The following is a 23,330-nucleotide window of genomic DNA, read 5'->3' as shown; positions in this document are numbered from 1 at the left end:
ACTGGGGCGAACCGCCCCATAAAAAATACGCTTTTGGCGTCACCGCTTTTTTGCCTCACCTTACAGTTTCAACAGTGTGAATAAGAGTAAGCCGTTTATGGTATAAATCGGTAATGAATATTTTGAAAATGTCATTGCATGTAATAAAATTTATAATTTTGTAAATCGCCACAAATAATGTTTTTGAATTACAACAAAATAACTAACATCGTTAATATTCATCGAAATATCTAATTTTCACTTAGAATGTCTATATTACCTTAACATAATTTGCAAATAGTTGTGATTTTGATGAATTTTGTCAAAATGAACTATAAATGCTTATAAAAAAAAAATTGCGCATATGTATCTTTAATATTTTTGAACTGAAATTGTAAAAACTTAGAAGGAACCTTGTATCGAATTTTAAAGCTGTTTGACCCAGCGAAAAATGTTTATCGATATTTTTCAGAGAAAAAAAATAAAAATGAAAAATTATATCGATAAATACAGCTAAGAAAAAAAAAGTCAAAATATTTTTTTAAATTATTCATGTACTTACACATCATTATAATAAATAAACTAAAATGTTATAGAATAATAAATAACGACCAGACTGTCGTTCGTAGAAATCGGCCATCCCCAATAAAACCATTGTCACCGACAAAAAGGTACGATCTGTATTATACGATCACGAAATCAACACATACTTACAACCGTGCGGGTTTCTTATATGCCGTCAGATAAAAGGAATGGTCAAAAAAGGTCTTTGCCACCGAAGAGAAATCTAGTTCCAGGATGCACAAAAATCTTTGATAAAACCTACCACTCCTAAGGCTCTACATAGAACGGGTATGCTATGCCACCATTTTGCGACTCATTTATCAATGATAAAATGACAAAATAAAGGGGGAGAAATTCAATTTCACATAACATTATTAGTCGCAAAATAGCGGCGCGGCGTAGCATACCTGTATCTACAGTGCCCTACCACTCCCTGGTCAGCATATACGTGTCGTACTGTCGTCCCTTAAATCAGTGCATGAACACCAGCCATCTGAGTAACGACATCCCAATACCTAATCCTATACGAGCGACATCTGGACTCCTTGTGACGAGCAATAATCAGTGTGTTCATTATTTCGATTTGTATATTTTGAAGACTGAAGTATTAGTTTAAGTCACCTAAGACCGCTACAGCATAACCCACGAGTCAGGTAAGGCATTTAATATAACATTATATATTGATTGTGGATATTGCAATATTGCATCATATGTGTATTTTGCATAAAATTATATTGTACAGTGTGTTTGATCAGATTCTCGAATACACGATCTCGAGAGCCCTCCGAACACCTGGGGGAACGTAATAGCGTAATTTTAGTATTTGCATCCGGTCTTATTCTCTTATAAGACACTTATAAGCATTTGTATGCACTTATAAGTGTAGAGAATCATACATATAACTAATTCTAACATCCGATTTTAATATAATTATCGACAGGAGTCGTCTTTATATTTACCCTATTTTTGCGTAAATTGCGTTATTACAATTATTATAGTTAACAATAAAAAACTCTTACCATACCGCACCATACCTAGACCATACATTTTTACTAGGATACCTTTGGTAGGTATCTATATTTTAATATTTATAAGATTGAGTAACATTGAATTATTATACTTACATATTAAATCTAAATGAAGATTGTTACAATTTTACATTAATATATATTTTTTTTAAAACACGAAATAACTTAGTAGTTAGTATAAGCAGGTTTTTAGTATTCTTTAGTATTTAGTTGCATTGTGGTAACAGCTGGTAGCCATTTACAGTAGGTAGGTAATAAGTAATAGTAACCACGGAGCGCACTATAAAAGAAAAATATAAGGGTACTTGTCTATATATCACTTTCTCTGCCTCTGAATACAACACTGATCATAGAGTATGACGATTACCAATATTATAATATTCATGCATAAAATCTTCAAACATATCAGTGCCTGCTATTTTAAGCACAAAAAATTTCTTGAAAACTTTACTATGATATTTAAAAACTTCAAATAAATTTTATCATTACAACTTTAGTACTACTGAAGTGCCGAATACAGAATAAATTAAGATCGAAATATATAAAAATACATTATCTATTATTATTAATTATTCGTTAATCGTTTTAGCAGAGCGATTGGTGTATTAATTTTACAATGATATGCAGTGTTTGTGTGTGTCATTACTTTTTGCCTTTTGAAGCAGCGAAAAAAGTAAAAAACTACAAATGTTTCAAATTTCAAACTTGAGAGTGGTTTTTGGTAAGAAATTTTATCAAATTTCCTGTATTTTCTAAAAAATAAAACCGGGAATTTTCGCTCAAAACCTGCAGTTAATGACAAAATTGATTTCTTAATTTGTTGTTCAGGTAGGTTAGGAAGTTAGGTGACAATTCCTTATTTTTTTGCTTACCTATAGTGTTGTTCTGTAATTATTGGAACATTATAGGATGACCTTCAATTGTTTTTTCAAGGAAAAGTGCAGGCCATCAAAATAATGTATGGAACTTTGTTACTTTACCGGAAACCCTTTTTTAAACATTTTGTTTTCTTTAACTTATATATAAAATTACTAATTACTAATTAGGCATCTTCATATGCATAGGCGCAACTAGAGCTAAATTTTAGGGGAGCTAAAATTCTGTTTACTTATCCTACTAATTCATGTGGGTCTATTTTCCCACTTACCCAAAAATATGTAATATTTTTGAGGGTACGTATGACATATCGATTTGTCTAAATATTGTCTCAAAACAATTTAAACATCGCTTAAATTTACAAAAATGTTTTTGTTTATTTTGACAATCGAATACAAATAGTCAAATAATAATAAAATATAAAATGAATAGGTATGTCATACATTCAAAAACGTTATCCTCTATAATTTTTGATATATTTGTTTTACTCTAAGGTCACTCAAAAATCATAAAAAAACGATTTTAGGTGAAAACGTTTTATCTATGTTGCGAGGTGGGTCTGAGCAAAAAAACAAATATTGCGCTGCATCCTCTTAAAGCAGACGTTCATAGCGCCCATGTATGTGTACTGTAGTCTGTAATATGTACATTGTACCATTTATTTTATATTATAGTATTAAAAACTAATATTATAAAATCAACGATTGTACATACCTATCTAAAGTTGATAATAATATGTCCATGCAGGATAGCCGTAACAAACATGAAAATTGTGTCCCAACTAATTAATTAATTAATTTAAAGGATACTTCCAATATTTTATCATAGATACATTTATCAAAGTTATTCCTTGATAAATGGTGTTCTGTATAGTACGGATCCCGGTAATTATTATCCTGAGTTTTACGTGGGCCCATTATGCATTCGGTAATTAAAATTTTTTTTTTATGATTTTCACATAAAACCTTTCCGGCAACACCGATCATATAGAGCCTAAGAGATCGTGCCCGGTGCATGGACAAGATTCAAAAATGAACCGCTAAGTTGAAATTTACCCACTCAAAACACAAAAATAAACCGGTATGCAAAATAATGCACCATGGTGTTTAGACCGAATTTAGGAAATAAAAACCCCATCATATGAAAAAAAGCTCTTTACCAGCAAACATTAAACATTCAACGATATGCTCTGATTTTATTAATATTATTTATAACTTATTTTTACATTAAAGCATTTAACAAAATTTAAAACAAGGTTCCACGTAAGTATAGGTATATAGTTAATTCTGTAACCAAAAAATCTAAAAAATATATAAATGAAGTTTTTTTTATATTTGTTTAGGTTCAAATTTGGTCTAAATTATATATTTACATTTCACATGAAGAATAACAATTTTAGTTTTGTGTTGTAGGGGAGACTGGATTAATATGACTTATTAGGGTAATATGACACATTGATGTTTCGATTAGAATTATTGATATTTTCGAACCAAATCCGCATTAAATACGTGACAAATAACCTCCTACATACAATTGTATACAGTGACCACAAGTTTTGAACTTATCAGAGAATTTGAAAACAAAAATGTGTTTTTTGTCTTATCAACTTTTTTTTTAATCATTTTTAAAAATTAATTTTAAAATATAAAACTTTATTTTCTTTCAATTTTAGATTCTGAGCGGAGCGAGGGAGCTATTGTTTTTACAATGGTGTTTATTTATTTATTTTTTTTATTTTTATATCCTGTATACAAAATTTCATCCAGAAGGAGTGTTTCGATTTCAACATATAGTACCTTATCTTTTAGCAAATTGGATCAAGATGGTACTTTAAACAGGTAATTTTTCGATTTTCTTAATAGTTATTTAATGCCACGGGAAAAACCACCGGAAAATTACAAAAAACCGCTAAAAATGGGATTTTAATTTGTAACGCTTTGTTTATCACCATAGAAACGAATAAAAAATTATCATATTTTAATATTAATTCAACTTACATGATAAAATAAATAATAACAAAATATAAAATATCCAGACTGACAAACCGTCTCCGCTCAGAATCGTTTTTCTTATACGATGATATTATATCATTGAATTCAAATCTAATACAACCATTAAACAATGACCCACTTGTAATCTACTGTACAGCAGAGCGACATCCACTTACCTGCTTTTTTTTTCGAAGTTGAACATAAAAAGGCAATCTATACTAAAATTATTTTATAAATAAGCTTATCTTAATACTTGGGCCATAAAAACATTAAAAAAACTCTTATGATATCAGGCAAAATAACATAGCAGTGTTTATTATTATATTATTTTCATATTTATATTATTATATTAATTACGTTAAAATATATTTCTAAATTGTTGTTATTTATAATAAAAAAATTGATTAAACTATTAAATTGCAAAAATTTTATAATTAATTTCTATTGCCCAGTATACAATGGCTGCTTATACAAATGTATTGTATGTAATTTTATCCGACACTCCATGTAAAATGACATATTATAGGTACATTTAAAAAAAAGTTAATTAAAATTATTTGTTTGTATTAAATGTACAATTAGACTTCAGAAATATGTGTATAATATAAATACAAATATGCTGCTCAAGTATCATGTGTTAACTAACATTATTTCCTTCAATTTTTTTAAATTAAAAAGTGGTATGTCATATTAAGCCAGTCTTCCCTAATTTAAAAATATTATTCGTGGGTACTCGAAACTTCTAAAGTATATTATTTTTTTTTCCGAATATGGTTTGGACCATATCATTTACATGGTTAATTATCCATTGACCATATTAATTATCCAGATGCAGGATAATGTGGGATTATTTTAAACTGGTTTGGTTCGGTAAATTTCTAGTCATTTTCAACAAATTCGCTAGGCTAAATCAGTGTGAAAAATAATAATGCACCGGGATGTTTGGATCATAATACCATATAATTTACATGGTTCATTATCCCGGTGTGGGATAATTTTGAACCGGTCCATAGTCCGAGTTCAAAGAACATTACTCGGGCACTCGACCCGAGCATGGCGCAGCCAAAATATCCAAATGAACGGGCCTCGCCGCCTCCACCGTTCCACCGTCTAGAGGTATAATTATTAATTTCTCCTACCAGACCGCCATGAACCATCGCACTAATTAGACATACGACATCGTCGTAAGCCATCGCTTGACGAGTGACGACTATTTTATTGTTAGTACCATGAAAACCTAGAACAAGAAGACCAAACTCTTACGGCCGTCTGCATGAAAAGACGTACCGCGAAATGAGTCGAATGTTTAAACGGCAACTGCGTACTGTACTACTGTTACTACTTTAATTTGCGTAGTATATGAATTATTAATGTTTTTGCGTTTTTTGGAAATTATATCCATTATTTTAAACTATGACCCTTCTTAGATTTTATGGCTTGTACGATTACACATTTATACATGTTCTGTGTTCATATAAATACAAATATTTTTTTATTATTGTGTAAATAATTAAATTACACAATAATACCTATATAATACCATATAGTATATACTATATTGTCTTTTTTTGAACGATTGTTTTATAGTTTATACCGATACGTATCCGGTGCACTCAAATTTGTATTTTTAAGAATGATGGATGTTTATGAAATATACACATATACACATCCGCACATGTATAAATGCGTAATCGTGCAACCTATAAAATCTAAAAGGGGCATGCTTCAAAAAAATGCATATATTTTCCAAAAAACGTAAAAAACGTGAACCCTTATCGCACGCATCGCAGCCTGTGGTAAGGCTCTACATATTATAATGGTATCAATAGTGCCCTACCTGTGGCTGTGTGGCGACTTACTCATTTCGTGTCTGGGGACGTTATAGCGTTATCACTTATCAAAAGCAGACTGCGGAGTTTGGTCTCCGCTATATTATTCTTTACTCTATGGTCTCCACTATCCTTATTATAGACTTTAGTCTTCATGGTTTAGAAAAAAAAAATAATGGTTAATGCGTTAGTAGTTATACCTAGTTGGTACTTAATCGAGTATATATCATATTATCATAATATGTCATAGTACTTATGATTATTGAAAATTGTACCTACTTATATAAACAAATTAAATTAATACTTAGATATTATTATTTATCATTGTTAATATTAAAATATCTTTCTTTCGGACTTCTGACTATGATTCAAGATACTCTACTAAACTGTGGCTCTGACTCATGACTACGCTGTGACCTGAGACACAATATTCTGACTTTTATTGTAGTCATTAGGGGTCTGATACCTACTTTGATGGTTGTTTTTGTAAGTTACCAAATTTTGTACATTATGAACAATAGTAGAAGGATAGCATTAGTGCGCACGGTATGGTCAGAGATACCTACTGTGAAAGGAGAATTAATTGTTTGCTTAAACCTCGGTGCAATTTTGTGATTATCAATAATATAAATTACTGAACCACTGAACCAATTAAATGCATACCTTATTAGCTCTTTCTAAAATATGATACCTACAAACTGTATCAAACTAACTAACTATTACTATTGATGAAAACGGATTTAAAATTTTTTACAGGTTTTGTGACCAAAACAAAGTTCTTCCATCTACCGAAGTACCAAGTGCAGAGTTTCAGATTAAGGTTTGTAAAGGTTTCATGCTAAGTTTTAGAAAAAAAAATTGAATTAAATTATTGAATGTCTTGAATCAGCTGTATTACTTGAATTTAATACATTTTCTACCATACTGCATACAAATATATAAACATATTTTATGCTTGATCAAAATAGTTATTGTTCTATTGTGTTGGTGTTTTCTTTTCTTTTTTACATTTTAAAGAAATCAGGTAGTATTAAAATAAAATTGATAATATGCATTTTAAATATATCTAATACAAGTTTTTTTTCTGTAATAGTTGAAATTATATGTTAATATCATATGTTATTATTTTTATTTACTGTTAAATTCATGTTGTATAACATTTTTAATTTGATTAGAAACTTGGGCATAAAATGATATTAATTCTTGCATTTGATTTGATAATATACCTTGCGTCCTTGCTATTATTCATATTTCAAATTTCATAAAAAATTAAACATTAAAAGAAAATATTAAGATGACTATGGGATTAGCATTAATATTTATCAGTATGTATATTGTATATTGTATTTATAGGAAAAAAGTATGTAAATTAAGAATGCCAATCTGTGTGATTATATTAAGTTGTTGGTTGGTTATAGAATTAAAAAAAAACAATTGTCTCTTAAACTTAGTAAAAGAAGAAGTGTGGCGTCCACGTCCTGCATGTGCTATCTCCATCTTATGATCATACCACATGTTACATTTGTATTTAGTAGTACCAATTTTATGCAATAACATTTAATAACAGAGATATTTATATTTATAATCGACTTATTGTTAAACTTTAAGCATCTCATTCTCTTAAAACGTTTAAGCAAGTTTTAAGTATGTAAATTATTATAATCTAAAAATGCTCATAACTTGCTTAAAAATTTAAATATTATTTAAAATATTAAAATAAATGTTTTTATCTTTAATTAAATAATAATTAATTTCACTCTATTACTACACAAAGTAACCTACTAACCACAAAATTGGAACTGCTGAACACAAATTGGTACATTGTGTGTTTATTAGACAGTGTCAACATTAGCAGGATGGCTTCCTCTTAAGATAAAACCATATTATTAAATAAATAAAATGGTTTTATATTTAATCTGATATACTGTGAGAATAATAGCTAGTAGTATTTGAATTTTAATGAAAAAATTGATTTACATAGGTATTGACTACTTTACATCTTATCATTATCTTCCTTATAAAAAAAACTATAATTTTACTGATTTTTCTTAATGTCTGGCAAATATTTTCTTTATACGCTGCTGATCCAGCCACATCACTCTGGCATCAAAACATTCAACCATATTGTACACCCAAACCAAAGTTTATCAAAGCTACTTATTTACATAAACATTTTTATTATATACTACTAACTCCCAATGTTGTTGTTAATGTGTATTTTTATACTTTTGTTTAGATTTGTTCAAATACTTCAAAAGGTCTAAAATGTCTAGAATAATTTCATCTATCAAATGTGAGCAACAAAATGTATACATTAAGCAAGAACATAATATTGATGAATCAACTGAATATAATGATAGTAATGATGGAGAATTTACTTATCAATGGTAAGTATTTTATTACAACATTATGGAGGATCTTACCATAGACATATAAAAATTTAATTTGACTTTCTTGATGACATTTTTTTTTTTTGATAAAGATAGACAAATTTATGAGGAACCTCGCATTACATTTTCAAATCTTAGATTTAAAAAGAAAATTTTTGATGAATTTCTAACTCAAAATAATTTGGAAATTTTCATGTATTTTGTCAATATTTGAACTTTAAATGCTTATAAAAATAAATTGTGACTATGGATTTTTAATATTTTTCATCTGTCTTTGAAACAATATATTAGGAGCTTTCTATTAATTTACAAGCTTTTGTACTCAACAAATACAATTTTATTGATATTTATAGAATTAAAAACTAAAAAAAATTGGAAACTGAAAAAGTCCATAAACAGTTCAAAACAAATCAAAATATTTTGAACATTTTAACGTGTATAGAAAAAGCTAATATAAACAACCAGTAAAAATGTTCATGTATCTACAGTGATTTGTTTTAGAATTACACCAAAAACCAAAATCGATTTTGTCTCAATTTTTTTTTTGTTTTTCTCGGCGCTTTTAAAAAATACAGGGAATTTCATATTTTGACCTCCCCAATGCATCAACTAGATTCACTTTCCCATTGAACAGGATACTGAAGTTGAAAATCGAAGTATTATTCCGACTACTTATAAAAAAAGACACAAATAAAAAAAACATATATCATTGTAAAATCAATACATTCATAGCTCAGAATCTAAAAATTTGAAACTGAAAGTGTCCGTAAACAGATCAAAACAAATCAAAACTTTTTGATAATGTTACCGTGTATAGAAAATGCCCAAATGGGCCCAAGAACAACCAACATGTCGTATATTTATGTTAGATTACAAATTTTACAATAAAATAATATTATTTTATTATTTTGGTAGATATTTGAAATAAATTTATCAATGACCATTTAACTTATTTAGGAGCTAATTATTAATATAGTAAAAGATGCTAAGAAACTTTGTATTAAATGGAATATACTTTTAACTTAAACTGTGAAAGATTTGCAGTTCATGTACCATGAAGGTGTTGGTAGTTTGGTTCCATGTTAGGTAACACTTTTGTGTTTAAGACATTTTCATCATCTTAACACAATATCTGTGCCACATAATATTAAAGACCTACCTAACAGTTTATTTAATTGATTATGATTCATGACGTTTTTATATTGTGCTTAATTTTTCTGATTATTCCAGTTACTAAGGGGCCCCTTTTTTACAATAGCCGTACATGCCGCGCCGTCAGTGAACGAAAGTTACCACCTCCCACACACTACATGTACCAACCATGACTTGAAACCGATATTTGATAAAAATTCCAAACCAATAATGAAATCAGAAAAAATAAATGCCGATATCCGAAACTGAAATCAAAATCGGAAAAGATAAATACCGATAACCAAAATCGGGAAATATATTTTCGGTTTCAAGCCCTGGCCATAGGTGCAATTTGGGGGGACTTGGATTAAAATTAGTCCCTTCAAAAATTTGTATTTAAACTGAAGTATTTAATTCTTAATTAATTATCTAACCTACATACCCAATGCAGTAAACGTTGCTTGAAGAAATTTTTTTCTAAAATTTAAAGATGGAAACGACCCCGTGCACCAACATGATGTTAGATAATAATATAGGTAACATATATAAATACCTAAATGTTGTTATTTGTTTTAATACAAATATTTCTAGTTTTATTAATAGATGTATTATAATATATTAAATGTAGGGAAGTGGGTAAGAAAAATATAACTGTGGTATTTGAATAGGGGGTGTGGGGTTGGAGCCCCTCACGGGTCTGTTTCATTTAAATATGTTAAGCCCCTCCAAGTTAAAAACTGAAATTGCGCCTATGGACCTGGTCATTATAATAATATAAAAATAATGCTGGATTTGAAACCAATATTGGATACCAATTTTGAATACCGGTTTAAACCGTTAAAAACCAAAATCGATACCGAAGCCGAAAACAAAATCGAAAAAAAAACCAATACCGGTTATCAAAACCGAAATCAAAATCGGAAAAATTCTAACCGGTATTCAAAACCAAAAACGAAATCAGAGAAAATAAATACCGATGTCGGTGATATCTGAAACCTAAATAAAAATTGGAAAAAATAAATACCGATATCGGAAACCAAAATCGAAATCGGGAAATATATTTTCGGTTTCAAGCCCCGGTACCAACCACCACTTTTGCCGGCAATCATATATTATGAATTATAAATTAATATTTACAATCCCGGGCAACAGGGTCTGCAATAGAGGATTGCATGGTGAGAGGTGATCCCCTACCAAACTCAGTAATTAGATTTCCGAGTTGTTTATTTAAGGATTTTATTCTTTATTTTATTTCCTTACGTTGTCTTGATTTTACAATGATGAGCATTTTACTTTTATTTTTCATTTTCTGCGTGTGTACACGATAATAAGTAATCAAAATAATGGTTCGATTTTCAACTTCAGTATTTTGTTCAATGGGAAAGTGAATCTAGTTCCCATATTCCCATTACTGTTCAAAAGCGCCGAGAAAAAAACGGGAATTTTTACGCTAAATCGGATATCAATAAAATCTATTTTGGTATTTGGGGTAACACTAAAACAAATGACTGTGAATACTTTAAATTTACACTGGTTGCTTATATTCTATAAACTATACAATTTTCAAAAAATATTGTTTTGTTTTAAACTGATTACGGACATTTTTAGTTTCAAAGTTTTTTTTCTATGAATGTCAATATAAATGTAGTTCTTTAGTGAAAAAGCTTGAACATTTAATACAAGGCTCCTAATATATTGTTACAAACATTCGATACATATTAAAATCTAGTCACAATTTTTTTATGAGCATTTAAAGTTCAAATGTTGACAAAACGCGTAAAAATCACCAAAATGTGCAAATTTTTTTGAGTTGGAAATCCATAAAAAAAAAATTTTTTTAAATCTAAAATTTGAAAATGTAATAGGTAGAAGATTTCACATAATTTTGTCTACCTTTATCAAAAAAAAAATGTCCACAAGAAAGTCAAATTAAATTATGAGCGTTTAAAGTTCATATTTTTACAACATTGGATATTCACTCAATTTCTCATGTAGTGATTTCTATATTTTGTTGTTATTCAAAAATACTGTATTCTGTAAATACATGAAAATTTAACTGAATGTTGATATTCTCATTTTCTATACACCATAAAAGCCCTGCCAGCCACCCATCAATTTCTATTTTCTTCAACTGATGACCACCAGCTCTTCCTGGCCCGTGGCGCATCTATTTAGTCCTCGGCCCTTGTTCTCACTCTTTTACTTCTCAAGGAAAAACACCTGGATTATAGATTTTGTTATATTTATTACCATTTTTACCTGTTTTTATCAACTTTGGATGTGTTACAATCATTCCTGGTGTTTTCCGCGGGAAGAATAATAATGTGGGGGGACATTTGAGTACTTACAATTCTCTGGTGTCTTAATAATAATATTATATTGTATAATGTAGGTATTGTTATGTAATTATAATTTTTTAAGTATTTGGCCGATACTTAACACACAAATTATTGTTATTATATTATCCTGTAAATGCCTAGGAGATTATTTTGTAAGAGTTAAGATTTAACCTAACTAATACAACTTAATGTAATTTAGCGTTAGCTACTTCATACATTTAGATTTTGGGGGAGCGGAGATTCATTCGTTTGAATGTATGGTTTTACAATGTTTTTTTTTTTGTGTCTGTCGTCACCTTTTATCACCTTTTACAGTGACTCTCTAGACACCTAATGTACAGCAGAGCGTTACCCACTTACCCGGTTTTTTTATTATTCATATACTACACATTTTAGTCATCTTAACTAAGATTGTTAGTTTTTAATGTAATATTTTAAATATAAATTATATAATTCAAAGAAATATTTTAAATTGTAGTTACAGGTCAGTGCAAGATTCTAAATATACTACAGAAAATTCTGAAACACAAATAAAAACTGAAGTGGATATAAGTGACGACATTATACATGAAAGTTTTTTTAAGAGAGAGAATTACAATTGTGATCCATCAATCATTATGTGCCATACGCCTACAACATCTTACATAAAAAGCGAGTCTACAAATTGCAATCTGAATACTAAAGCTTTAACCATAAATTTAACACCTCCTGAACACAAGACTGCATTATATGAAAAAAAACAATACTTTTCTCAAATTGAAATCAAATCTGAAAAACCATATAAATGTGGTATTTGTAATAAATCATTTTCATTGAAAGGAACCTTAAAAACTCACCTTTGGATTCATTTGAAAATTAAACCTTACAAATGTTTCATTTGCTACAAATCTTATTCTCAGGCATCAACTTTAATTACTCACAAAATAACTCATAAGGCTGAGAAACCATTTAATTGTGATATTTGCAAAAAGTCGTTCGCACAGAAAGTAAATTTGAAAACTCACATGATGTTTCATATGGGTGAAAAATCTAATAACAAAACTTGTAATAAAAGAATTTCATTAAAAGAATTTCATACAAAAACTCTTACTGATGAAAATTCAAACAAATCTGTCATCTGTAATAGATTATTGTCTCGAGGAACAACTTTAAGTGTTAAACAACCATATAAATGCCATATTTGTAGTAAATCATTTTCATATAAAGGAACCTTGAAAACTCACTTAACAATTCATAATAAAGAAAAACCATATAAATGCCATATTTGTAGTAAATCATATTCTCAGAAAGGATACATGAAAATTCACACAAGAATTCATAAAAGAGAAAATCCATAATATAAAGAAATATTTAAAGAAAAAAAACATTGTCTCAGACATGATTTTAAATACAAACCACATTATTCATAAGGTCCGTTAAATAGTTAACTGTGCTCTCTGTAAACAGTCTTGCTCAAAAAATACTTGTAATTAAGTCACTTAAAAGTTTATAAAATATACTAGCTGTTCTGCCTAATATTGTCCAGGGCAGATTTGTATTTTTAATAAATATATTTGTACAAAGTGATATACCATATTTGTTCTATTTATAATATTGATATAATATGTGACCAATTGCAACCATTTAGATAAACTAAACATGTTTTTTTTTTCTTAAGCTAAAAAAAAAAAATCATGTGCGAGCTACCCTTTAGCTATCTGTGGCCAGACGCGATTCTGTGTGGTTCTGTGAGGGGTGACCGTAGTACAAATCAGAAGTTTGTATATTATACAAAATAACGACACAATTAATATATTACTAATTTACTAGTTCATTAAAATCGTTACACAATGTATATGATATATGAGAAAAAGAGTCCAGTACTCTATGACGCGAACTCGAAGACAAAACCTCCGTCCGTTCGCAGGCCGCGACATACCCTACTCGGGTCCACGACTGAGTGACCGGCCAGTTATATTACCATTATATTTGCATTTTCTATACACTATAAAATTTTTCAAAATATTTATTTGATTTGTTTTGAACTGTTTAGGAAAATTTTCAATTTCCAATTTTATTAGTTTTTTTTCTATGAATGTAAATAAAACTTTATTTGTTAGGTAAAAAAATTTGAAAATTTAATACAAGCAAATCAAATTAAATGTTCATGAGCGTTTGAAGTTCATATTTTTACAATATTGGATATTCACTCGATTTCTCATGCAGCAGTTTTGTATTTTTATTATTATTCAAAAACGAATAATTGTAGATACATGAAAATTTCAATGAATATTTATACTTTCATTCACACTATATAATTATGAAAATATTTAGACTAGTATACAGCTGTTAACGGACATTTTCGATTTTCAATAAATTGCTATTCATTGTGTTGAAAATCTTGAAAATGCAAAAAAGCCTTCTTATATATTGTTGTAACATCAATTAAAAAATATTAAAAATACATAGTCACGTTTTTTTTATAACCATTTAAAGTTTGAATGTTGACGAAATGTATCAAATTGGAAACTTACAAATTATTTAGTAGTTAAATATTTATAAAATGTTTAACTTTTATAGATAAGGATTGAAAATTTAAAACAAGGTTTCACAAGGTAAGTACCTAATCAATTCTGTAACCAGTTTTTTTTATAGTTATTTTAAGTTAAAATTTGGACGAAATTATATATTAAATAACCAAGAATAACGACTTTAGTTAATCTTTTATTATTTTATAACATTAAATAAACTTACCAGCTACTATATAAATAATAAGTAATAACAATATTAATATAATATAAAATATCCCAGACTGACAAACTGTCTCCGTTCATAAATATTTTCCGGAGAGGTACAATTATAGTTTATAATTAATTTAAAATTTAATACCATCCATTATACAGTACCTATACATTATACCTACCTGTAACTTACTATACAAAAAAGTGACATCCACTTACCCACATTTTAATTATATGTATATTTATTTACATTTTAAAGAAATAATTGTAATAATACTGACACAATAAAAGATATAACATCAGACTTGTATTTGTTCTGTTAATTATTTTTTTTGCCACCTCATTTATAAAATCAGTTCAAGATCTTATATATATTTTTCCATTTCAAGAATAGAAAAACTATACATATAATTTAAATAAATTACGTAAGTACCTAACTACTTACTTTTATATTGTCCCTGTTCATGCAAAGTACACTAAGTCCAAAAATCGACTTAGAAATTTGTATTTTAACAATAATAAGAGCTATAAATTTCACAGTGTCATATTATTTACAACTACTCATTAACAGCTATTTCCCTTAAGGGAAACTCAATTAAAAAAAGAAAGAAAAAAATTTGGTTACATATGGTATACATTTAAAGTTTGAAAAAATTTCAAAAGCTGATTCATGTTTTTGGACTTGGTGTGTTTTGCATGAACGGGGACGATATATTGTCATATCTTAATATTATGTGAATCATTATCAACAAATTTTCAAGAATTTAATATTTATAATACATTAAATATTATGAATCAATTAATTTAGATTTATTATTAGTTATTGATTATTACTTATGTTTGGATATTGTAACTATAAAACATTCAAAAATCAATAAAATTCTAAGAGAATAGCTGAAAGTTCTAAATATAGTAATTAACTCGTTATTATTGGACACACTAATTTTGTAATTTCATAGTTAATAGGTAATTATGATACGTTTGTGAGCCATACTGTATGATTCATGACTATTTTTCTATATGCTGGAGTTAGATAAACTTAAAATTAATTAAAAAGTATATAATCTGACCAGTCGTTACCCACTAAAAGAACTAAATTTGAATATTTTCATTTTTTCAACTAACAAATTACTTAACCAAATACTTTCTATAATAGTGTAGATTTATAGTGCTATTTTAAAATTATGTTAATATTCACTAAAAAAAGATTATAAATATTGTTCTTATATTCTCCTGAAAATTAGAAAAATATCCAAAAATAATCTATTACCTTTTTTTTTACAATATTCCAATAATTAAGGATATACCTATATATAGTGAAACTTCCCTTCACAGATACCTCTAAATAGCGGAAGTTTTTTGGAAACATCACAAAAATCAGACAATATTTTGCTAACTGTAAATGTTGAAAATATTTAGTCAGTTTTCAAATTTTTTAGTTTTTTTTTCCAATAATTGTCAATAAAACTATTTGTTGGGTAAAAAAGCGTGAAAATTTAATGCAAGGCTCCTGATATATTGTTACAATAGCAGTTGAAAAATATTAAAAATACATAGGCACAATTTTTTTATAAGGACTGCAACTATGGGGAAACTCAAAAAAGTCCAATCTAAACAAAATTCAAACTTTCCAATATCTAGCGTACTTCGTAAATTATTAAATGCCTCTCCTTATGTTTCTAATCATACTGTTCGTTCAGATTTAAAAATACCTCTTATGCATGATGAAGCAAAAATGTATTACAAACGTTTCCATCTCCACTTATTATCTAACCCCAATCCGCTTGTTAGAAATCTCTCTACCCCAACTATCCCCGGAAACCCTCCAAGAAGATTAAAACGAAAATGGTGTCATGACTTGCTTGTATAAATTAAGTACTAAATAATAATAAAAAAAAAAAAACGAGCGAAAGTGTCATTAATGGGATGCTGCTCTCATCAAAAGTAACATATATTATATAATTTATTGTAAACTGTTATTATTATTAATATTAATTTGTTTCGATACCTTATATATATATTCTGTATAACATTTACCTATTGTGCCTAAGGTATAGATTGTCAATTCATCTTAAAAAAAAAAAAAAAAAAATAAGGATTTAAACTTAAATTTAAATTTAAAATTTAATAATTATTTTGTAGTTAAAAATTTATAAAATGTAAAACTTTTATAGCTAAGGATTGAAAATCGAAAACAAGGTTCCACGTAAATAGGTTATATATAAATTACTTTATTCACAATAATATCATCAAATATACTTAGTAATATCATAGGCTGACTAACCGTTTTCGCTCAGAATAGTTTTTCTTTTACAATGATATTATATCATTGAATTCAAATTTAACACCATCCATCACAGTGACCCACTTGTAACCTTCTGTACAGCAGAACGACACCCACTTGCCCACCTCTTTTTTATTAAAATCATAAAAAAAAAAATTGATAGTTGGTAAATCTTTAAAAAACATTTTTTCCAGTTAAAATAAAAATAAATATGTACTTTTTCTCACAATTGTCTAAATAAGTTAAAAATTCCTTAAAAACCTAACCCATGAAATATTCTCAAATTAATTTTTCTTTGAACTCCGAGTTGTCCACATTTTTACTCTCATAAAACTAGATATTATAGTCAGTAACGAAATGTAAAAACATATTAATCTGCATTATACTCTTAACAAAATGGCACGGTAGACAACAAAGACTACTGTGATACTACTTTTAGAATGTTACCTAAACAAGTCAAAACACATAATTTCTTATTGAAATTTTGTGTTTGGAACTTAAAAAGAAGGAATAGAGGTATAGGACCACTGTAAATCTTAAGTACAATAATAAGTACTATAGATTTAATTACCTGACGGTAAAAAAAAACTGTTACATACTATCATTTAGACACTATAAAATATAACAATTATATCGATTGTTAAAAAACTTTAATATTACTTAGTTTAGGTATTTGTTTTTACACGTGATTAAATACAATTTAATCGATCACCATAGATTCATGAAACAGCTTTCAGTTCTTCAGGCATATCATTTTTAGGGTGTTTGTTTTCAAAATGTTGCTTATATGTTTTAGGATCTGGCATCTGTGCCTAAAAATTAAAATGTTTACTCGTAATTATTAAGGTATTACAAAATACATTAAACTAAGTATATACTTAGTATTTTTTATTGCAATAAACATAAAAAACTAAATAAGTAATAATAATTAATAATTTATCAATATTTAAAATTAAAATACCAAAATCAATGTGAAACTTTGTTTACTATAAACACATACCTTCTTACAATAAATGTATATAATTAGCACGCTCAGTGGCATATAGATGGTGGGGGGTGATCTATCTATGGGTGACCTTTCCCCCCCGGAGATCAAATTTTAAACACAATACAACATGTATATAATAATATGAATATAATATCTGTATACTGAATGTCTATTAAACATTTTATATCCCCCCCCCATGAAAAAATTTTAGTAACGCTACTGAACCCTCCTAATGGTAATACAACTTTTTAGTTATTATAACTTACACGTAATATATATATATTTAAACTGATGAGTAACATAATAAAAAAAATTTTTAGGTATAGGTACAAGACAGTTTACTATTTGCGCACCTTAGAACGTTTAACAATAAAAAACTAAAAATCTGATTACTATGGTTAGATTAAGATCAATATTAAGTTATATTTAAATAGGTTCACAAATAAAAATTGTACTTTTACACTGATTACTTAGTTTATTTATTTTCAAGTTTCACTATTAGGTATTTAATTGAATAATCAAATAGCCGAGATATATACAGAAATAAAGATTTATTCTTCGTTTACAAATTATATACCTACTAATAATAATGCATACTTATTTAGCTACTTTTTATTATATGTACAAACGATAAGGTGAAAAGAAGCTTACTTTACAAACAGTGCAAACGTGAATTAACGCCTTTTGAGCAGCCTTCTTCTGTTCATTGGCGCTATGACCCTGTTGCTTCTTCATCTTAGCTTGTTTTTCTGCGGCCTTGGCCTGTGACTGCGCTTTCTGTTGTCCCCGGGCCATGACAAACTGATGATAATAATAAAATTAGTAAACTAAAACACACACGGTCGCTACTTGTTGGATTCGTTAAGTTAGGTAGGTAATTTATTAGGCTGGCTAAATACACTTACAGACTTTCAAAAAAATGGTCGATGTTAACCCTTTATTTCTATATCAACCACACAGTATCCAATGGTGACCGGATCGACAGCCGCCAGTTGAGCCGTCCACGACGTTCGAGAACAGGGTTCTTACACTCCTCTTGGAAAATAGTAATAAAATCGTACGATCGAATGGCTCGTTACAGTGAATTGTGATTCGTCAACGACTTCGGTGGGTCGTGGCTACTGGCCGCACCAAAGATCGAGGGACCGCGGGTGAACGGAAGGAAATAGGTATGAAACTACAAAACGCGATACGGCGTTTAAGAACGGCGATCTCTCCGGTCTCCGCGCGTCACGCTCACGAGTCACGAGTAGTCCGACACTCCGAGTCTCCGACGTACGCGCGCTTATCACCATTCCACAACGTCCTCAAACGAGAACTGCCACCAGTCGCACAATTGTTTGTTATATTCCTAATAATGATAATACCGGTACGCCCATTTATCATTACCTAAAGACCATAAGGTAGACTAGCTAAAAGTCAATCAAATGGTCAAATCGTAACCATTAAACTATTTTGCGGTCACCCACGAAGATTTTATTTTTTATTTTTAACCATGTTTATTATTTGAGAATTTTAGATGTGCATTGTCCGTAGATATATAGATCAACAGACTAGATGGCCGACTACTATACAACAGTCGTGCAATGTTTTGAGGTTGTGCCGCCATTTGCCTAAACGACAATGATATATTTTATCATTGTTATTATCATAATATACAAGTGTAAACATTGCAGTTTAGGCACAGACTGTTTATGAAAATAGTTTTCATATAGTCTGTGGCTTGGGCATAGAGTGGACCACGGACTAAGATATGATATGCCGTGAAGTGGACACAAGCACGATTAAGGGGGGGGGGCGGGCATGGCCCCGGGCCTTGATGGTTAGAATTTATTTAGAGGCCTCGGATTTGTCCATCTCTTTTTTCCTTATAGGCTAAAACAGTCAGTGCATATATCACCTAAAAAAAATCGATGACCATTTAGCACGATTAAAGATATACGATTAAGTATATCTTTAACCGTGCTATTTAGCGAGGAAAAAAGCTTGGAAATTATAATTTATAAATAAATTGATAAATTATTCATTTTTTATTGCCATGTACCTAATATCTATTATCTATATAATATATTTATTACAACAATACATACAATTTAATAATATATACATTATTTTTTTTTTCGTACAAGACCTCATTTAAAACTGGCCCCTGGGCCTCAAATTGTCATAATCCGGGCTTGATTCAGTGCCGTAAAAATCATAGGTGCTGGCGGTGAATAGCACTAGGGCCCACGGAGGTGAAAGGCCCTTAGCGGATAGACGTCAATTTTTTTTTTTTGATTTGATTCATTATAATTGTGTTATTATCTTGTATTTAATTTCATATAACAAAATGTAAGAGCCTGGTCCGTCTAGTTGGTACTTTTGGGGGTCAAAAGTAAAAATTTCCCAGTAGTTTTCAAAAGCGACGTGAAAAAAAAAAGAAAAGTTAAGGAAAAATGGGAATTTTTACGCAAAATCTGTTTTCGAGAAAATCGATTTTGGTTTTTGGTGCAACTCTAAAACAAATGACCGTAGGTTGTAGGTACATTAAATTTTGACAAAATGTTTATATTAGCATTTTCTATATACCATGTAATGCAAGATTCCTCATAAATTTGTCTACCTTTTTCGAAAAAAAGATGTCTACAAGAAAGTCAAATTAAATTTTTATGAGCGTTTGAAATTTATATTTTTACAACATTTGATATACCTATATTCGATTTCTTATGTAACGATTTTTTTAATTTTTAGTAATTAAAAAACGATTGACTGTAGATCTTGAAAATTTCACTAAATGTTTATATTAGCCTTTTCTATTATACACCATACAATTTTGAAAATAATTTGACTCTTTTAGAGCTGTTTACGGAAATTGTCAATTTCAAAGTTTTTTTTTTCTATGAATGTAAAAAAAAAAATGTTTTTCTTTGGTGAAAAAGCTTGAAAGTTTAATAAGTACAAGGCTCCTAATATATTGTTACAACGATATTTAAAAAACATTAAAAATCCAGTAACAAAATTTTTTTTGTAAGCATTTTATTTCAAATTTTAAAATACGTAAAATACACGAAAGTTAGAAATTGAGTTTGAAATTCATAAAAATGTATCCAATTTAAAATGTATAAATTATTTTGCAGTTAAAAATTTATAAAATAAGTTGGAAAGAGGTAAAATAAAACACTAACGAGAATTTTTGACCTAGGTCTACATTGAATTTTCATTCCAATACATTACCTTGGTACTATCACTTCTAATATTTTTGTATTACAGGTGCCAAAAAACAAAGCAAACAATGAAAACTAAATTTTCTTAACTTCAGAATTTTTTAGTAATAGGATTATTTATAAATTTGAATCATTAATTATTAATATGTACTTTATGTTCCGGTCATGTACGGTAATAAACAGTTATAAACAATATTTTATATTTTTATTATAGGTAATATTGCTTATTCACTATTGATTAATGTTATTTTTGTAGGACGTGTAGAATTATCATTCAATAATTTAGATGTAAGTTATAAAAATTCCAATACACAATTTTATTATTTACTTGTATCAATAATAATGTTTATAATATTCAAATTCACGTGGTAATTATTCGAATGTTATCTTATCACCGACATAAATATCGAATAAATGCATAAAACAGAAACTTCTATACTAGATTACTATTTAGAAATCTGTGACATGAAACAGTGGCTTCGTAACCATAATACTTGCCACCAGAACTATGTCATTTGTAGGCTCGTCTGCCCAACATGGATGCTTTGTCTATGATTAAGATCTATCTTAAATTGTGATACGAGTTTAGTCTAAATGGACTATATGAGTATCAACTATAATATCTTAGTCCGTGGTATACTGGTATAGTAATATTGTATACGTTAAATCAATGAACAATTAAATGCTATAGGCAGGGTTAGGATTTTATAGCATTTGCATATTTCTTATGAAATGATTAAAAAAAACAAAGCTAAAAATGTGTTTCATATGATACAAAGAACTCAAATGAAAAATTGTATTTTGATTTTTTGAACTTTTTTTTGCAGTTTAACCTGTATTTGAATCAAAATCGGTCATATTTTTGAAATTATAATTATGTAAACGTATTTTTAGATTTTTGTCAATCAAATTATTACGATAATTACGTTTTAGGTATTTGATTCTAATTTTTGTTATCTGTTGATTTTGTTGAGTTTTTCTTGTCGATTTCTACTGCGATTATTAAGGAATGAGCGTTGATTGTGTTGTAAAGTTTTTTTATAACATAACTACCTATAATAATTTGTAAGTGATTGAAAAAATTATTAATTGATTAATTTCCTTTTTTTTTTTTGCATATTTTGTTGTTTTTGTTGCATATATAGCGATATTTAAGGTAATATTATAGCGCATATTTATGCAATTTTAAGTGCTATATATCCCAACCCTGGCTATTAGATATCTTAAGCTTTTGGATGCAGCATTCGGAACCAACCATTCAAGTTTACCAACCTATTGATTTTTTTTTTTTGAAATCATATATTTTTGAATAATTAGTACCTAATTAAATCTATATTTCGAGTATCTTCAGAAACTTCCCGATCTTTTGATGTGTGGCGGATCCAGTGTTTAATTTTTTTTTTTTTTGGGCGGGGCATTAATAGTACAAAACAATTTACAACACCAATATTAAAGACATCTACTACTGCACTAAGTGTGAACATTGGTACTCTTCCCAAGTCTCGGGGTGCAGGTTTTGAATGTTGGTTCTGTTTGTGAAAATTTTGCAGTGGTCCAGAACATTTTGGGACAATTCTGAAAATGGTTTCTATTACATACGTCCGTGTGTTGTGCATAAAAATACTTTTCTGTGATTGGTTGGTATAGATGGTAAGCGTTCTTACCACACAATTAGCCATGATACCATGAAGTTGATAGAATTCTGGGGTTCAACTATTTCATCACGGCTCTCTATTGAATATACATAATATAATCACAGAATAATAAGGTAACTAATATGTTACCAATCCATCTGACCCATGTGGCCATGTTAACCAATGAGAAACGTTTTGGAGATCATTCATAACGAACAGATCTGATCAGTAAATGCACTTACACGTGAACTTACAGTGGAAAGTGGAAACCCATCATATATGGGTACCAATGGTCAACCAGATATTCAGAACCACCATTCAAATACTCTAGACGATTCTGAAATTCTTTGGACGGTTATGGAAAGCTGCTA

At 28.8% G+C, this 23,330-nt stretch overlaps 2 protein-coding genes across 5 annotated transcripts; one reads left to right on the top strand and one right to left on the bottom strand.

Moving 5' to 3' along the window:
- The first annotated feature begins 986 nt into the window (after window positions 1-986).
- On the top strand, window positions 987-13,697 carry LOC100573444 (zinc finger protein 525). Of its 3 annotated transcripts, none has more exons than XM_016802499.2 (4): window positions 987-1,196; window positions 7,024-7,087; window positions 8,504-8,654; window positions 12,606-13,697. In XM_016802499.2, the coding sequence occupies exons 3-4, from the start codon at window positions 8,533-8,535 to the stop codon at window positions 13,462-13,464; spliced, it is 981 nt and encodes a 326-aa protein (XP_016657988.1). In that variant the 5' UTR covers window positions 987-1,196; window positions 7,024-7,087; window positions 8,504-8,532; the 3' UTR covers window positions 13,465-13,697. The 3 variants fall into 3 exon arrangements, with proteins under 3 accessions (XP_016657988.1, XP_008180692.1, XP_008180690.1); XM_008182470.3 differs by lacking the exon at window positions 987-1,196 and adding an exon at window positions 4,241-4,285; XM_008182468.3 differs by lacking the exon at window positions 987-1,196 and adding an exon at window positions 6,289-6,753.
- A 4,065-nt stretch (window positions 13,698-17,762) lies between these two features.
- LOC100159273 (zinc finger protein 706) lies at window positions 17,763-19,443 on the bottom strand. 2 transcript variants are annotated; one of them, XM_016802498.2, is made up of 3 exons: window positions 19,025-19,443; window positions 18,771-18,946; window positions 17,763-17,943 (listed from the first exon to the last, which is right to left on the bottom strand). In XM_016802498.2, the coding sequence occupies exons 2-3, from the start codon at window positions 18,912-18,914 to the stop codon at window positions 17,851-17,853; spliced, it is 237 nt and encodes a 78-aa protein (XP_016657987.1). In that variant the 5' UTR covers window positions 18,915-18,946; window positions 19,025-19,443; the 3' UTR covers window positions 17,763-17,850. The 2 variants fall into 2 exon arrangements, with proteins under 2 accessions (XP_016657987.1, XP_001950351.1); XM_001950316.5 differs by having other exon boundaries at window positions 17,765-17,943; window positions 18,771-18,920; window positions 19,025-19,433.
- Window positions 19,444-23,330: the final 3,887 nt, after the last annotated feature.

This window comes from Acyrthosiphon pisum, chromosome A2, assembly GCF_005508785.2.
Source record: "Acyrthosiphon pisum isolate AL4f chromosome A2, pea_aphid_22Mar2018_4r6ur, whole genome shotgun sequence".
Classification (NCBI taxonomy): domain Eukaryota; kingdom Metazoa; phylum Arthropoda; class Insecta; order Hemiptera; family Aphididae; genus Acyrthosiphon; species Acyrthosiphon pisum.
The sequence above is the reverse complement of the archived record's forward strand: the minus strand, read 5'-3'. Positions and strand labels throughout refer to the sequence as shown.

What these genes read in the sequence shown, in the direction of transcription:
- LOC100573444 (XM_016802499.2), top strand. Translation starts at nt 8,533, where the DNA reads ATGTCTAGAATAATTTCATCTATCAAATGTGAGCAACAAAATGTATAC. An exon ending in GGAGAATTTACTTATCAATG is followed by an intron (nt 8,655 to 12,605) that starts GTAAGTATTTTA and finishes TTTAAATTGTAG; the next exon opens with TTACAGGTCAGTGCAAGATT.
- LOC100159273 (XM_016802498.2), bottom strand. Translation starts at nt 18,914, where the DNA reads ATGGCCCGGGGACAACAGAAAGCGCAGTCACAGGCCAAGGCCGCAGAA. An exon ending in ACGTTTGCACTGTTTGTAAA is followed by an intron (nt 17,944 to 18,770) that starts GTAAGCTTCTTT and finishes TTTAATTTTTAG; the next exon opens with GCACAGATGCCAGATCCTAA.